Source organism: Chaetomium strumarium (genome assembly GCF_033439665.1).
Source record: "Chaetomium strumarium strain CBS 333.67 chromosome Unknown B0T15scaffold_4, whole genome shotgun sequence".
In the NCBI taxonomy this organism is placed as follows: Eukaryota; Fungi; Ascomycota; class Sordariomycetes; order Sordariales; family Chaetomiaceae; genus Chaetomium; species Chaetomium strumarium.
Genome location: NW_026944432.1, coordinates 2581445 through 2596279, shown reverse-complemented (window position 1 = coordinate 2596279; position 14835 = coordinate 2581445). Strand labels below are relative to the sequence as shown.

The 14835-nt window shown below is 57.0% G+C and overlaps 5 protein-coding genes across 5 annotated transcripts; 4 read left to right on the top strand and 1 right to left on the bottom strand.

Moving 5' to 3' along the window:
* Positions 1–1460: 1460 nt before the first annotated feature.
* On the top strand, positions 1461–3491 carry B0T15DRAFT_397006 (transcription initiation factor TFIID subunit A-domain-containing protein; the record flags this gene model as incomplete). The annotated part of the gene is made up of 2 exons (XM_062864876.1): positions 1461–3173; positions 3234–3491. 2 exons carry the CDS (start codon positions 1461–1463, stop codon positions 3489–3491), a joined length of 1971 nt encoding a protein of 656 aa, XP_062721610.1.
* A 1120-nt stretch (positions 3492–4611) lies between these two features.
* B0T15DRAFT_533528 (proteasome regulatory subunit C-terminal-domain-containing protein) lies at positions 4612–7318 on the top strand. The gene is made up of 3 exons (XM_062869369.1): positions 4612–5211; positions 5272–6599; positions 6677–7318. Exons 1-3 carry the CDS (start codon positions 4938–4940, stop codon positions 6818–6820), a joined length of 1746 nt encoding a protein of 581 aa, XP_062721609.1. The 5' UTR covers positions 4612–4937; the 3' UTR covers positions 6821–7318.
* A 531-nt stretch (positions 7319–7849) lies between these two features.
* Positions 7850–10172, top strand: B0T15DRAFT_211452 (cytochrome P450). Its single transcript, XM_062862678.1, has 3 exons — positions 7850–8226; positions 8326–9150; positions 9230–10172. The coding sequence occupies exons 1-3, from the start codon at positions 7976–7978 to the stop codon at positions 10008–10010; spliced, it is 1857 nt and encodes a 618-aa protein (XP_062721608.1). The 5' UTR covers positions 7850–7975; the 3' UTR covers positions 10011–10172.
* On the bottom strand, positions 10095–11737 carry B0T15DRAFT_533525 (uncharacterized protein). Its single transcript, XM_062869368.1, has 3 exons — positions 11351–11737; positions 10992–11276; positions 10095–10899 (listed from the first exon to the last, which is right to left on the bottom strand). Exons 1-3 carry the CDS (start codon positions 11541–11543, stop codon positions 10220–10222), a joined length of 1158 nt encoding a protein of 385 aa, XP_062721607.1. The 5' UTR covers positions 11544–11737; the 3' UTR covers positions 10095–10219.
* Positions 11738–11872: 135 nt separating this feature from the next.
* On the top strand, positions 11873–14101 carry B0T15DRAFT_416714 (putative DNA replication regulator protein). The gene is made up of 2 exons (XM_062865477.1): positions 11873–12138; positions 12209–14101. The coding sequence occupies exons 1-2, from the start codon at positions 11982–11984 to the stop codon at positions 13771–13773; spliced, it is 1722 nt and encodes a 573-aa protein (XP_062721606.1). The 5' UTR covers positions 11873–11981; the 3' UTR covers positions 13774–14101.
* Positions 14102–14835: the final 734 nt, after the last annotated feature.

Below are 14835 nucleotides of genomic sequence, written 5' to 3'. Positions count from 1 at the left end.
TGAGATGACGTCTCCTTTTCCCCTATTCCACCCTTGGCTCCGTTCACGATAAACGTTTAACAACAAAGACGACGACGACGGATATGATGACGTAATGATTGGGGAAAGCGACCAAATGAGGGCATTCTGTGTACGGGTGGCATCACTGGACGGCATCGTGGGGTCGTGCACAATGCATTCTCATAATAGCGGCATTGGGAGGACGCAATCCTCCACAGCTTTGAACATATTCATTCCCTGCGCCATCCTAACTTCCCCGAGCGTTTGGTTTCTTAGCAAATGGAGATTCCCCGGAACGGACCGGGACGCCATGGCGACCGGAAAGGTCAGACAGCCTCGTATCTCATGGGTTCGATGGTGGATTTGTATCGCTTTATGGCGAATGATACCTGATAGACTTGGGACCGTGCATTTCTGGAGGCAATCTGGAACGACCTTCTCAGGTCGCGGTCGGGGAAAAGATATCATGGCTGTATGTGGGTCGTGGTGAGACATCTTGGGAGTTGGGACCCATTATGGGACATCATGATCCAATGTCCAAGAGCCATTTCTGTGAAATCGGATAGACTGTTCTTACAAATGCCACAAGCTCACCAACGAATCTCCAAAGACATGATGCAAGGTAATATCTACATTGAATCTCTTTCAGTATAGCCCTCGTCAAAGATGGGATGAATGCCGTTGACGCTAGATCAATCCTGCTATCTGAAAGACGAGCATCCACATGCCAGGCAACCTAAGTACTAACGTAGACCTAGAATTCCACGTTCCTGCCTACCCGTGGTTCTGAGCATCAATGCTGGTACCGTCGCGGATACGGAGGTGTGAACGTCACCTTTCGGCCCAGCCGAAGTTTTAAAGAATCAAGGAACTTTGCCAGTTCTTTTCAAATGGTATGTGTGGCTGATGTCGCCCGATGCCAGTGGCGCTGCCGAATCAGACCGTGCGCTGCACCTGCCCAGCCACATCTCCCCAGGCCCACTCCGCGTACAAAGCTGCAGCCTCGCAGTGCGGCGAACTCAACTTCATCTCCAGACACTAACGTACATCAGGTACCTAACCGTATCATCAACTGCACCGGTGTCTCTCACGGTTCTCGGTGATCAACCGCCCCATACCCAGCTCTTGACCATCGTCTTCTCCAACACAGGCAGTGATCCATCTCCGTTCAAATCTACGTGTCATCCTTTCACTACAAACGCAAGCGGTATTCGTTGAACGCCTTTCTAGCTTGGCCTGGCCCGAGGAAGCCTGGTCGTTCTGCGATCTGTCTCACATAGACACCCTTCAACAACCCATCGAGTCTAACTCGTCAAGATCCCTCGCGAGTGACAGAGGACGACGTGACAATGAATACAGCTCCTGGCCAGGGTGTGGGGGCCCGGTCAAACGGTCAGAATGCCCAGACCGCCGGTGCGAACCGACCGCAGAATCCCAGTGCTATACTGTATAAGCCCGAGATGATGCGTACCATTGGCTTTCTCTCCGAGGATGAAAAGGCCAAGTACGAGAAGGGACTCGCCGGTCTCTGGAATGTTCACGACACCGCCGCCCCTGGGTCCAATGAGCAGAACGAGGCGAAGAAAAAGATCAGCGAGTTTGGAAGGATTCTGTGGAATAAAGTTCAACAACGTCGACAGCAGCAGGCGCAACAGCAGCAGGCACAACAGCAGCAGGCACAACAGCAGCAGGCGCAACAGCAACAGCCGCAGCAGCAGCAGCAGCAGCAGCGGCCGCAGCAACCGGGTCAAAGCCCAGCTATGCCACCGGCGCAACAGGTTCCCGCTGCCCAGGGAATGCCTGGTGGCAACATGGGCAACGCGCCGCCACAAGCCCCCAAAACGGGAACGCAGGGCTCCCCGAGCTCGACGGCCACGGCTCCTCAGGGCAGGACACTACCGCCGCATATACTGAGCCACATAAATGAAATCCAGTTCCAGCCCCCTCCCAACATCCTAGACAAAGACAAGGCTAAGTGGCTTGATGATCTGAAGCACCGATATGCCAAAGCGATCCTCTCGATGGACACGAGCCGTGCGGTCATTAAAAACATCGACCAGACACTGCAAGAGCATCAATCTCTATCAGAGGAAGAAAGGAAGAAGTTGGAAGACCGGAGAGTGCAGCTTCATAAGCAGTACAATGAGGCTGTTCAATTTGCTACTGGTGTTCGGAAACAGTATGCTGCTACTGGCAGCAACCAAAGGCCGGCACAGAACGGCAGTGCCGCCTCCAACGCAACGAACCAGGCGCGCCCACAGACTTCAGGGTCCCAGGCCGTGGTTCAGCCTGGTCAGGGGATCACAAACGGAGCGGCCGTCGGGTCTCCTGCGAATTCAATGCAGAGCTCCACCGCGGTTGTGAATGCCGCGATCGAAGCTGCCAAAAAACAGCAGTTGACGGCCGGGCGCATGGCAGGCGCCCTCCCTGGACCGACTGCGTCACCACACCCGCAAGTGCAGGCGCCGGCAACACCAGCACAAGCGCAACAATCTCCAGTTACCCAAGCGCCGTTGACACAACCTTCCACCACACAGGTACAACCACAACCACCGACCCAAGGGAAAATGAACCCCGACACACAACACATCCCCGCGCCGCTGAACACGGCCATCGCAGCAACGGCTGCTGGTGGAATACCATCGGCGGGAACCCCGACACAGAACTCGGGCCGTATTCAGACGCCCCAGTCAGCGGCACCGACGACAACTAACTCCAACATTCGCCCACTTACGCACGCCGCTGCCGTCAACCTGGCGTCGCAACGGCAAGTTTCGATGGCGATGCCCGGGATGCCCAACGCCGGCACGAGCAGCACTCCAGCTTCGGGGCTCGGCGTGCAGGGACATCCCCACGCGCACCCGCCCCAACAACCTCAGCTCACGCCACAGAGCTTACAGGCTACCAAAATGCCTATCCCCAAAGCTCTCCCAGAGAAAGCTACCCAGATGCCTACTCCCGTCCCGAACATTGGAGGGATTGGCGCGGGCCGCCCCACTTACAACGGCGGCGTCATGAATCAGCCCGCGTTGCCTAAGACGCCCGCATACCAGCTCGAGGGCGAGGGTGAGCGCATCCTTAACAAGAAGAAGTTGGATGAGCTAGTGCGTCAGGTTTGCGGTGGAACGGCTGAGGGCCAGGACGGGAACCTGCTGACTCCCGAAGTGGAAGAGGTAATGACATGGTGTTTTGGTTTCTTACTCGGTTTCATTCTTTGCTAACGCACGAGGCAGTCCGTCCTCAACATGGCTGATGCGTTTGTCGACAATGTGCTCCATCAGGCCTGTCGCAACGCTAAGGAGCGGGGCTCCAAGGTGCTGGAGATTCGCGATCTTCAACTTGTTCTGGAGCGAACCTACAATATCCGTATACCTGGCTACTCGAGCGAAGAGCTGCGTACGGTCCGTAAGGTTCAGCCCAACAGCTCGTGGATAAAGAAGATGAGCGCCGTGCAAGCGGCCAAGGTGGTCCCAGGGAAGGGGGATATCTGAGTGGTGTTGCCTGTACTGCTCTGGCATCTCTCTCTTTTCTGGGGCACAGTGCACACAGTCTATGGTCCTGATGACAGCAACCTTTCTTCTTTCTGCTTTCTTCACAGATTGGGGCCCTCTAGGACAATGAAGGGACAATGAAGAGTTCACAGGGTAGCGGGGCCGTACAGGGGGATATTGTACTGCTTGGGCTTGGGGTGGTAGGATGGCCGGTATTTCTCATCGGTGCCTGGCGTTATCGGGTGACGCATGGATACGAAGAAGTATATGGAACCACGGCAGTAGGAGACTAATAGGGAAGGTAACCACAACGCCTTGCATTCGTGGTTTTTGTAGCTGGTGTCTACGGCCATTTGATGAGGTAGCTATCATGTTGTGCCAACGAACGAGTCGGTACCACAGGCGGAAAAGCCTAGGAGGTACACGGCGTAGGCAACGTACTGTACATAGACGAGACGTTCTGAATTTCGGTATCTTTGGGCAGTCGAGCCAACGATGACCCAATCAACTGGGACAAAGACCCGTTATGAACTTTTGGCGCGTGATACTAGTAGTTGCTCATTCGCCAGGGCGGACTGCGGCCAGCCGGGCCCCAGCCCGGCACGAGCCCGGCAAGCTCAAGCCGGAAGAACCTCAGCCAAGCATCGTGGGCAGGGCGCAGTGTACGATATTTACCTAGTACTGTGGAGAGGCAAATGAGAAGACCTCGCTCAGGTTCGCCGAGTCTAGCACTTTTCGATATCGGGCAGTTGTGAAGGAGCATTGAGGAGATCGAACCGACTGAAACTCATTGCTGACTCAAGACAAGCATAGTGGAACTGAGCCAAAAGCTGATGAGACCCAACAGGCAGCAAATCGACAACGTCACAACGCATCAGGTGGGTCAATGAGGCGAGCCGCAATTCAGTGTTCACTGCCCTCCAATTCGGTGGCCCACGGATATCGAGGAAGGTACCCTGGCCCAAGCAGGTACTTGTCTAACCCGCCAATCCCACACGCTGATCGAAGTATCACTGCTTAGGTGATACTTTAGCAAGGTAAGTACTGTAGCTTCCACTCAGCGCTTGTAGCTCGTGTCACGTTTGGCGACTGGCTCTCAATCTTCCGGTCGTCCTCGACCTTTTCGAACCTTCCCGCATCACAAATCCAAACACAGTAAACCCTTCTCCACCACGACAATAGTGAGTTGAGTGCCTGCGACACGTTGCACTTTCATCCCAGGCACTCTTCCTGTTTGTTGCTTGCGGTGGCCGACCTTTGAGCCTTTGCACACCCAACAAACAAACCTTGGCGAGGTCGCCCTGCTGACCGGGGCCAACAAGCGGCTGCGCGCCTCGCGACCGTTCCGGCGTCATCCATCAGCTTCGCCCGACATCACCATCCATTTGGCATCGGCCAGCACACAGTGTATTATTACCACCCTTACAGATAAAAAGAACAACCGATATGCCCGGCAAAACACCCGATAAGGAACCCGTGGAGAACGGTGGCTACCGGGGAGGGAAAGATTTGACGGAGAAGGACCGCAAATCCAAGGCCAAGAAGCCCAGCAAGAAGGAGGCCGAGGACGACGTTAAGGTTGTGGTCCCGGTTCTAAAAGCATCTAAGCAGTCGTCGATCCCGCCTCCTAACGACGCGGAGGGTGACGTTGCGATGGACGACGCTGATAAGACGGCCGAGGGCGAGGTCAAGGTCGACCCTGTCCTCCAGACCATTAACGGTATGGGTGCTTAACCTGCTGCGCTCGACTCCCACAGCTGACCAAAGTCCCCTCCAACAGATATCAAGAGCAATTTTGCACTTCTAGATCGCGCTGTTGCGCTCTTCGACGCAAGATTCTCTCTCCGTGCGCTGCGGTCGATCTCGTCGATTCGGAAAAGGCTCACGCCTGATATCCTCGCGCAAGTCATCTCCGAGACGTATTCTCCATCTTCAGCCAGCACTCATGCTGCGAAGCAAATGTTGCTGGCAGTTGGCCGGTCAGACATGTCCCTGGGTCGTCAGATTGGCCCAGAGATGGAGATCGACAGCGAGCCGAAGGCCACCGGCAAGAATGGCGTCAAGAAGGAGACGAAGGACATGATCCCGGAAATCGACGTCTTCCTCGGCATCCTCACGCAAGTCCTTTTGCACGACAGCAAGCAGTTCCAGCAAGGTCTCGAGTTCTCGTACTACCTCGTTGAACGGGTCCGGTCTCTCAACCGTCGCACACTCGATAGCCTGTCTGCCAAGGTATACTTTTACTACTCGTTATTTGCGGAGCAGATTGCTCCCCTGCCGCCGTCTCCGCAATCGCCTATCGTGTCGATCCGGCCGACCCTGCTTGCCGCCCTCCGGACCGCGGTCCTGCGCAAAGACGTCGACACACAAGCTTCGGTCATCGTTCTCCTGCTCCGCAGCTACCTACTCACCTCCCACATTTCCCAAGCCGATCTCTTGGTCTCGCACACACAGTTCCCCGAGAATGCGGCGAACAACCAGGTGGCCCGCTTCCTCTACTACCTTGGCCGCACCCGTGCCATCCAGCTCCGCTACACCGAAGCGCACGAGCACCTGACGGCTGCAACACGGAAAGCCCCCTCGAGCGCCTGCGCTCTCGGCTTCAGCCAGACGGCGACCAAGCTGCTGATGGTTGTGGAGCTGCTGATGGGCGACATTCCCGACCGGGCAACGTTCAGGCAGCCGAACATGGAGACAGCCATGCGCCCGTACTTCCTCCTCGTCCAGGCTGTCCGGGTTGGCAACCTGGAGGATTTCGAGGCCATTATCGCGGAGCACGCCGACACATTCCGCCGGGACGGCACGTACACGCTGATCCTGCGGCTGCGGCAGAACGTCATCCGGACAGGCATCCGCATGATGAGCCTCAGCTACAGCCGCATCTCGCTGCGGGACATCTGCATCCGCCTTCACCTGGGCTCCGAGGAGAGCGCCGAGTACATTGTAGCCAAGGCGATCCGCGACGGCGTCATTGAGGCGACGCTCGACCGCGAGCGGGGCTTCATGAAGAGTAAGGAAGTGGGCGACGTCTATGCCACGCGCGAGCCGGGCGAGGCGTTCCACGACCGTATCCGTGCGTGTCTCGCGTTGCATGACGAGAGCGTGAAGGTATATTTCTTGCAACCTCCTTTAGCCCATTTTTGTGTCTATTTCGAGATGAATGCTGACGTACGCTCGTTTGCAAGGCCATGAGGTTTCCCATGAACCAGCACCGCCTCGAGTTGAAGAGCGCCCAGGAGGCCCGGGAACGTGAACGGGAGATGGCCAAGGAGATCCAGGACGGCGATTTGGACGAGGATGACCTCGGCGGCGAGTTCGAGGGCATGTAATATCCCCATGTGCGGTTGGCTTGGCTTTCCTCTCTCTTTTTCCGTTCTTGTAAACTTTGTGTGTCCGAGGAGAGAGACTTGGGGAAGCGGAAGGGATGGTGGAAGGAGGCCTTGAAGGGGCATGAAATACGACAGCTGGTCCCTTGACACTTCCGTCGTCCTTGGCTGCTCTCAAGTGGACTCGAAGCGTTTACCAACAGTGATCGTCGGGGCCGTTTTGGAAGACGGAGGTATGGTACAGTACCAGATAGATTTCGCATTGGGTGCTTGTGGTCGAGGAGGCTCTTCCATGCTTCTTGCCTTGCCGAGGCTGTAATACAGACAGAGCCTTCAACATAGGGGCAGGAAGAAAGTGTAGATGGAGGTTGTTTGAGGACAGGACCCCGGCGTTGGCTCAACCAATAGGCCCAGTCGTACATCTACAGCCAGTTTATTTTTAAACACTCTCTCCTTGCCTGTCACCATAGCATAGCTCCGTTTCCACCGCTACAATTCGTGATCTATGTCGCTGCTCCTCTTATCTGTTCATGATCGTGGCTCAGCGAGCTACCACCAAGATCTACTTCTCAGGGGTCCTCACCACTCTCGCGACCAGGACAGGTTTAGCTACGAAGCCAGTGAACTTAACCAGCGGTTTATTACTCATGCTGAGAGTAGTCAAGCTTTTAGAGTTTTGTGGTCTCAGCCATCCGGCGATGCCGAGACACGGAACGCTTTCTCGGCCCCCCTTTCTCTGTCCAATCTCACCCTACCCTCGCATTCCGAACCGAGTGTGCGGCTTCGGTGTCCGAGTTGACGAACCCCATGCCATAGCACGTAAAAAGGTTGCCGCGCGGCTGCATCTTAACGCACATCAGGCTCCTTGCTTTACTGCCTATGGCAAGGCGGAGCCGGAAAGGTGAGTGGCGCAAATTGGAAGGAAGTCAACCCTAGGAGGCCTGCGAGGTCGAGGCCGGATCGTCAGTCAGGGTTGAACGGCAACTTTGATCGTTATAAAAAGGAGGATGTCCGGTTATCTCTTGTCGTCTGATGCAAAACCTATCTGATTACGTTCTGAACAGCAACCTGTGCTCCTTCCTCTCTCTCTCTTTTTTTTACAACCTAACGTACCTTCCTTAGTAGTGGTTGTCATTCTTCCCCTGGCCTGATGTCAACATGACCGAGACCAACCCGGCCTGGCATGCAGCAGCGACCTCGAAGCTCACCGGCAATCCGGGGCTTGCCGCCATATTTCTCCTTGCAACTCCCTTCTTGCTCACATACCTGATTACCCTCGTCAGCTCTTTCCTCTTCCGCGTCACCGGCAAGGGCCTCCATGAGCCCACCCCCGTGCCGTACTGGCTGCCATGGCTGGGTAGCTATCCCTCCTTTGTCCTCGACAGCGGACGCTACCAGCGCTACCTCCAGTAAGGGTTGTCCCCTCATGCTCCTACTTTCACTTGTTGCTTAAGGAAAGGGGGATCGCCGTCTGTGTTTTCAGCGCACGAACTAAGACAGGACGTCAGGAAAGCCTTCGGCGGCAACCCGCTCCGGCTCTTCATGATGGACCGAATCCTCTACTTCGTCCCGCACGGCGAGGCCATGCAGTCCCTCTTCCGCGACTCGCGGCACGCGGTGCCCGCGCCGGCCCTACTCACCGCCCTGACGATCTTCTTCGGCCTGCCCAAGGAAGACGTGCGCAGATTCAAGCAGCACGACACCACCAAGCCGATCGCGGGACCGGGCCAGCGCTCGACAACACCGCCGACAGGCTTCGCCGCCGTCGACGTCTCCCGGCACGCCATGGAGCAGCATCGCCTCGACTTCCGCGTGTATCTGCAGGGGCAGAGCCTGCAGCGCATCATGGCCCGCGTGCTGGACGAGTTTGCTGGGAGCATCTCCTCCTCTTTCGTTGATGGTGATGGTGTCCGCATCGGCGACGGATGGACCGAGTTCCCGGACCTGCACGCCTTCGTGGCCACGCGCATGTTCGAGGCCGTCGCGCGCGTCGTGTTCGGCGATGGCTTGCTGCGTGTCTGTCCGGACCTGTACCGCGACTTTTGGGCCTTTTACGAGGCGCTCCCGATGTTGCTGCTCAAGGTGCCCCGGTGGCTGAACCCCGGGATCTGGGCAGCGCGGGACAAGATGCATCGGAATTTCATCGATTGGAAGCGATGGTGTGCGGCGCAGAGCGAGTTGGAGAGAGGTGATGGTGATGTTGGTCGCGAAGACGACGAAGTCTTTGATCCGGTCTGGGGCACCCACATGACCAAGAGACTGGTCAGGGTATATGCGGACATCGGTCTCAGCGAAAAGGGGATTGCTGCTGGCCTGCTCAGCTACCTGTCCGTGTATGTACTACCTTATGTCCCAATCCCCCTTCTCGGCACAACACAGACAGACAAGCCTGCTAACCAGCGAGCAAAAAAGCATCTTCGCCAACGCGACCCCATCCACGCTCTGGACCACACTGCACATCCTACAATCCGACAATCTCAAACACCGCATTATCACCGAGATGGACTCCGCCTTCGAGCCCGGCAGCACCGCCCTCCAACCCCACAGCCTCTCAGACCTCTGCGCGGGGCCGCTGCTCAACTCGGTCTTCCGAGAGACTCTTCGCCTGCGCCAACTCGGCCCCGTCGCGCGCGTACCCAAGACGCCCGGCTATCTCCTCGCCGGCAAGTGGAAGACAGAGCCCCGGACGCCGATCCTCTCCGTCTCGTGGCTGGCCGGCCGCGACGAGACCTTCTGGAACACGGGCGCGACCCTGCCGGACGGGCGGCAGGAACACCCCCTGGAGGCCTTCTGGGCCGAGCGCTTCCTGTCGTACCCCGACGATCCCCTCAGCGGACCGATGCGCCCCCCTAACAAAAACAACCCAAACCGGGCAGACAAGGGGGCAGCAGCAGGAGGGCCGCCTAATAAGGAAAGGACGCCCGAGGATGACAAGCGCGCGACCCTGGTGAGCAGTGGCCTCGAGGGCCATTTCTACCCCTTCGGCGGCGGGTCGTACCGGTGTCCCGGCGAGATGTTTGCGCGGCGGCTCAATATGGGCACGAACGCGCTGCTCCTGCGGATGCTGGATATCGAGTTGGTTGATCCCCTCGGGGCACGCGAGGTTTCGTCGTTGTACGACCGGTATCCGCTGGGGGATCATCGGTTTGACAGGCCTGTGCCGATAAGGGTTCGAAGGAAGGCCATGTTATGAGAATGTAAGCAGTCAGGTGGGAGAGGATATCTTTTTAGAAGGTTTGGGTCATAGACATAGAGGCACCGGTCGTAGAAAAGGGAAAGTCGTATTCCGTCATAGTATTGAAGCCTCAATTCAAAATAATCTGAAAGATCGGGTATCATCGTCATACTCAACAGACCGGTTCCTCCCCATGTCACCATAAGCTTTGTAGGGGGCAGGTCATCTTACCTCCCCGTCCGATTCGCTCTCCCCTTTCCAGTCTCATCATCATCCTCCCTTAATTTCCTTTTCCTCCTCTCCCCCGACGACGCGGCACTAGTCTGGCTATCAGCCCGCCAATGATCCCCGGCCCGGTCCTGCCACGAAGCACCGCCCCTTCCTCTGCCGTCTGTACTCGCACTGGACCATGCTCTCTCACCCTGGTCCCCACGCTCGCCCTCGCTTCCATCCTCCCTAGCCACACTCCCCCTTCTCACGACAGGGATATTGCGAGTAACCTCGGGATACCGAACCTCGCGATCCCACGCGGCAAGGGACGGCGCCGGACTGCGCAGCCAGCAGCGCAGCTCGTGCAGGAACAGACGGGCGTGGTCATGCCCGAGGAAGTCGGCCAGCATGGCCTCGGCCTGGCCCATGCTGCCCTGGATGTCGACCGTCTTGAGGATGGCGACGACGTATTCGAGCAGGAACTCGGCGTTGTTGCGGCGGCGCAGTGTGCGTGCGGATCTGTTATGGCTGTTGTTGTTATGGTGATCGTTGGAATCGGCGTCGGGGTCGGAAGAAAGGAACAAGAAGACTTGCAGCTCGCGCCGGATCCAGAGGCGGGCGCGCGACAGGAGGTGTGGGGTGGAGGACAGCTGGGCCGGCGTGGGCAGGGGCTGGTAGCCGGAGATGCGGTTTGAGCCTATGTCTGAAATCGTAAGAATGAAACGAACGAAGGCTGGGTTAGGCCAGGTTTGCGAGATCCAGGAGAGAGAGCATAGAGGTTCTGCTTACGGAGAGAGTATAGTTGGTGTCGGTAGATGTGGCGACGGCGTCGGACTGCCTCACTCTCGGAGGGAGGCAATCGCGGCTGGCGTCTGCCTGAGTCCCGAAGGCTGCCAACTGTATGCTCACCTCGTCCTGCACTGTCGCGTGTCCTGACGGCGTTTGGCACGCGGTAGATAACCGCAGGATCCTGGGGGACAGCGTATCGGACTTTGTAAACGTTTGCCTTGCACAGGGGGCAGTTCGGGTGTTGCTCCAACCAGCGGAGGAGGCAGCAGAAGTCGAAGTGTGCGTCTACTCAACACTAGGTAGTCAGCGGTACTGCACTGTATCGCCCCGAAACTGTGAAGAGGACATGCTTGACATACGGTTGCAGGGCAAAGCGGTGCAGGAATCAGAAATTGAATCGAGGCAGATAACGCAGCAATTGCGCGGCTTGACGTCGTCGTCAGTCGAGTCCGAGCCGGTAGCCTTTTGTCGGGATGCCTCTATCTCGGCAAGAGTCGTCTGGAGAACTTGGGCTTGAATATCATCGGAGCTGCCGGTTTCCACCACGGCCATGGGGTGGTTGTGGTGCGCTGTGGCGTGAATGAACTTGAGTTGCAGAGTGCGCTGAAGATGGAGGAGGAACCGGAGTTGGCAGTGTGCTGAGGAACCGTCCCGAGCCCCGACTTACATGAAGTTATCAAGGTCCATATAACGGGTCGCCCGGTGGAGGAACCGACAGAGTGGGGCGGGGCATTGATGGTGCTTGGCTGCTTGGCAGTATAGCCTCGCTGTTGTACGTACGTATGTACGTAATCTGTACCATACGCTAGTAATCTGTGTTGTATTGTATTAGTACACCTTAGTAGCTTCTGCCAAGCATGATCTCATGTGCATGCGGGGAACGCGTCCTACCGCGTCTCTTATCGCGTCCTAACTGTTGAACTAACGCGCTTGCGCTGTCTACTTGACCTTCATCCCATTCCATCGCAACAAGCCTTTACACTTCTCATTATGCCACACAGCACGATGGACGATCAGGCCAAGGCGGCCTATGAAAACCAATCACTGCAACTGCGTGCCAAGCTTAAACAATGGGAAGCAGACTGGGCGACCGAGCATGGCGGGAAGAAGCCGGGGCGCGACGACATCAAGCGCAATCCAGACATTGGTGCGTGCTGTCAACGGCCTCCAAGTTCTATATTTGTGGTTGCGCCACCATGCTGACAAGCTTGAACTAGCCCAGAAATATAAACAGTACAACAAACTCCGTGACATACTCGCCGGCAAGATCCCGCCTCCTCCATCGGATCCAGCCGAAGCCACTCACGGCCGCCAGCAGCGCAAACGGACGCATCCCGAGGCCGCTCTGCCGCCTCCACACACCCCCTCCAAAAGACCTAAAACGGCGCAGACACCACGCAAAGCCCAGTCTTCTCTGCCCGAGCATATGTCCCATGGAGCTCAGACACCTTCAGCAGCCACTGCGATGCTCACGCCGTCTCTGAACCGGACAGCCGAGACCCCGGTCGCAGCGGTGCCAACGTCCATCAGCCCAACCCCTCAGAAAGATGGACACGTCCTCGGACTCTTCGACCTCCTCGGCCGCACCCCGTCAAGGTCCACGGCAGCAGACAATACCCTCGCAAGCCCCGTCACTGACGCCGACGCTGCGGTTCCGGCCGCTACACCGAGCAAGCAGCGCACAACCAGCGACATCCTCCCGCAAGCCATGACGACCATGACCCCTACGACCACCCGTTTTGCCTCCACGCCCATGTCCAAGCGCACCGTCCAACTCTTCCAGACAAGAACAACACCCCTCCAGGAGCGCCACGACAAGGGCAATGTCAGAACCCCGTTCAAAACCCCCTCCTCCAAACGTATTTCAAAATTACGCTCCACGCCCACAAGCGCCACGCCCTCCTTCCTCCGCCGGCGCACCGCGGTGAGCTCAGCCGCAGCCCTTTCTGGGGTAGCCGAGGAGGACGAAGGGGACGACGAGGAGTCATGGAAGAAGATCGGCCCGCTGCGGCTTCCGCGCAAGCTGGGGTTGGCCAGGACCCTGAGCAGCGTTGTGGCCGGGCTGCGGAAGATGGAGGAGGAGGCTTTTGAGGATGAGGAAGAGGCCCTGCGGGAGATCGAAGGCGGGATTTCGGCTGCTACGACGAAGAAGGACACATCGGAGGCTGGAGACGGGCAGGTTAAAAGGCTGAAAGATCAAAAGGAACTGGCTGAGGAGCAGCCCGTTGGGTTGCTGTCCGGTTTTGACGACGAGGGATTCTACGACAGCGCGGGTGAAGAGAGGAAGCAGCAGCAACCGCTGCGCCAATTCAAGAAACGCGGGCAGAAACGCACCACGCGCTTGGTCAACATGCGCCCGACACGGGCGAAGCGGCCGCCAGCCCAGAATCATACCGGAGCTGACGAGGAGGAAGATGAAGAAGGCGATGACATCGTTCCGGAGACGCAGCGCCACGCTTCCAACCCCACACCAGCAGCAGAGGGCGATGGTGATGACCTGCGTCTTTCAGACGCTGCCCCCTCTGACGCCGAATTTGACGGCACTAGATCAGAAGACGACGAAGATCAGGTACGGCAACAGCGGAAGACAAAGCAGAACAAAGCCAAAGCCAAAGCCGCCACAACCGAACCCAGCCAGGAGAAGAAGAGTGAAGGCGTAGTTAAGCGTGCGGTGCGCAAGGTCAAGGCCACGGCGCACGCAAACTTCAAGCGGCTCAAACTGAGGAACTCCGGGGCCAAGGGCGGGCCGGCGCATAACAGTCGGTTCAGAAGGAAGCGGTGATTGAGTGGCTAACAATACTACCATTATGACGATCACGAGCTAAGGGAGCGGAGTATATTGGCGTTGCATGGGCTACACATTTACAACTTAGAGGAGCATATCTATGGTTGTGTATTCGGGATATGGAATTGCATTGCGTAGCATCGGGCATGGCTACTATGTTCGGTGGAGGGCATCGTTGTTTGGGGAGGGATATCATTGGGACTGGCTGTATTTGCATGCTAGCATACTGCTGGAGTAGCTTGTAGTTTGCACGTGGTATGAATCCGCTGGGTAGTAGAATAGGATCTTCCAGGTCAATTATACCGTTACCATATGGATGTTGGTGCTTCTCAGCTCTTATGGTAACTGACATTTCAGTCTTGTATTTATTCTCCTGTAACTAAAGCAAGGACTTGGTCTGTCTGTTCACAGACAAGCAAAGCAAACTCGCCCCCTTTAACCAAACCAGAATAGCGTCTCTTGAGGTAAACAAATCCGCAGGTTGCCCCCAACTCCCTGTCGTGCGCATCTAAACGTGGTATGCTGTAAAGAAGGAAAAGAAGTAAAACTGAAGTATGACAGTGATAGACGACATGCTGGATATGTGCCTCCAACTCCTACTTGTTCCCATAATCAATTCCTCATTCAGCCAACAGTGTGTCACGCTGGCCCGTAATCCTGGCCTTCTCACATTTATGTTTTCATACGCCGACGGTAGCGGTAGAAGTCGGAGCCTCGCCGCGCTCAATGATAACGAGGGAGGTCAGCCTCGTGGCTGTCGTCCTGACTGTCGTCTTTGAGCTGTCGATCGAGGTGGTGATAGTAGGTCGGGTGGTGACCGTCGTGAAGCGAATGGAGGACGGGAGCGTGAAGACAGGAGGGAGCGAGAACTGTGGGCGCTTGGCTGTGGACGAGGAGGTTGTCGTCGGTACTACTATCGAGGGGAAGGAGGTGGGGAACGGTCCGAGGGGATCAGGGTTGATTGTCAGCGTGATCGTCGCGATTCCCGTGGACGCAGTCACGGTAGCCGTCCGGGTTATGGGTCCTGCTACTACCGAGGAGGTTGATGATTGGGAAGAA

What these genes read in the sequence shown, in the direction of transcription:
- B0T15DRAFT_533528 (XM_062869369.1), top strand. Translation starts at nt 4,938, where the DNA reads ATGCCCGGCAAAACACCCGATAAGGAACCCGTGGAGAACGGTGGCTAC. An exon ending in TGTCCTCCAGACCATTAACG is followed by an intron (nt 5,212 to 5,271) that starts GTATGGGTGCTT and finishes CCCCTCCAACAG; the next exon opens with ATATCAAGAGCAATTTTGCA. An exon ending in TGCATGACGAGAGCGTGAAG is followed by an intron (nt 6,600 to 6,676) that starts GTATATTTCTTG and finishes CTCGTTTGCAAG; the next exon opens with GCCATGAGGTTTCCCATGAA.
- B0T15DRAFT_211452 (XM_062862678.1), top strand. Translation starts at nt 7,976, where the DNA reads ATGACCGAGACCAACCCGGCCTGGCATGCAGCAGCGACCTCGAAGCTC. An exon ending in CGCTACCAGCGCTACCTCCA is followed by an intron (nt 8,227 to 8,325) that starts GTAAGGGTTGTC and finishes ACAGGACGTCAG; the next exon opens with GAAAGCCTTCGGCGGCAACC. An exon ending in CTGCTCAGCTACCTGTCCGT is followed by an intron (nt 9,151 to 9,229) that starts GTATGTACTACC and finishes CGAGCAAAAAAG; the next exon opens with CATCTTCGCCAACGCGACCC.
- B0T15DRAFT_416714 (XM_062865477.1), top strand. Translation starts at nt 11,982, where the DNA reads ATGCCACACAGCACGATGGACGATCAGGCCAAGGCGGCCTATGAAAAC. An exon ending in CAAGCGCAATCCAGACATTG is followed by an intron (nt 12,139 to 12,208) that starts GTGCGTGCTGTC and finishes AGCTTGAACTAG; the next exon opens with CCCAGAAATATAAACAGTAC.
- B0T15DRAFT_533525 (XM_062869368.1), bottom strand. Translation starts at nt 11,543, where the DNA reads ATGGCCGTGGTGGAAACCGGCAGCTCCGATGATATTCAAGCCCAAGTT. An exon ending in CACCGCTTTGCCCTGCAACC is followed by an intron (nt 11,277 to 11,350) that starts GTATGTCAAGCA and finishes AGTGTTGAGTAG; the next exon opens with ACGCACACTTCGACTTCTGC. An exon ending in ACACCAACTATACTCTCTCC is followed by an intron (nt 10,900 to 10,991) that starts GTAAGCAGAACC and finishes TTTCAGACATAG; the next exon opens with GCTCAAACCGCATCTCCGGC.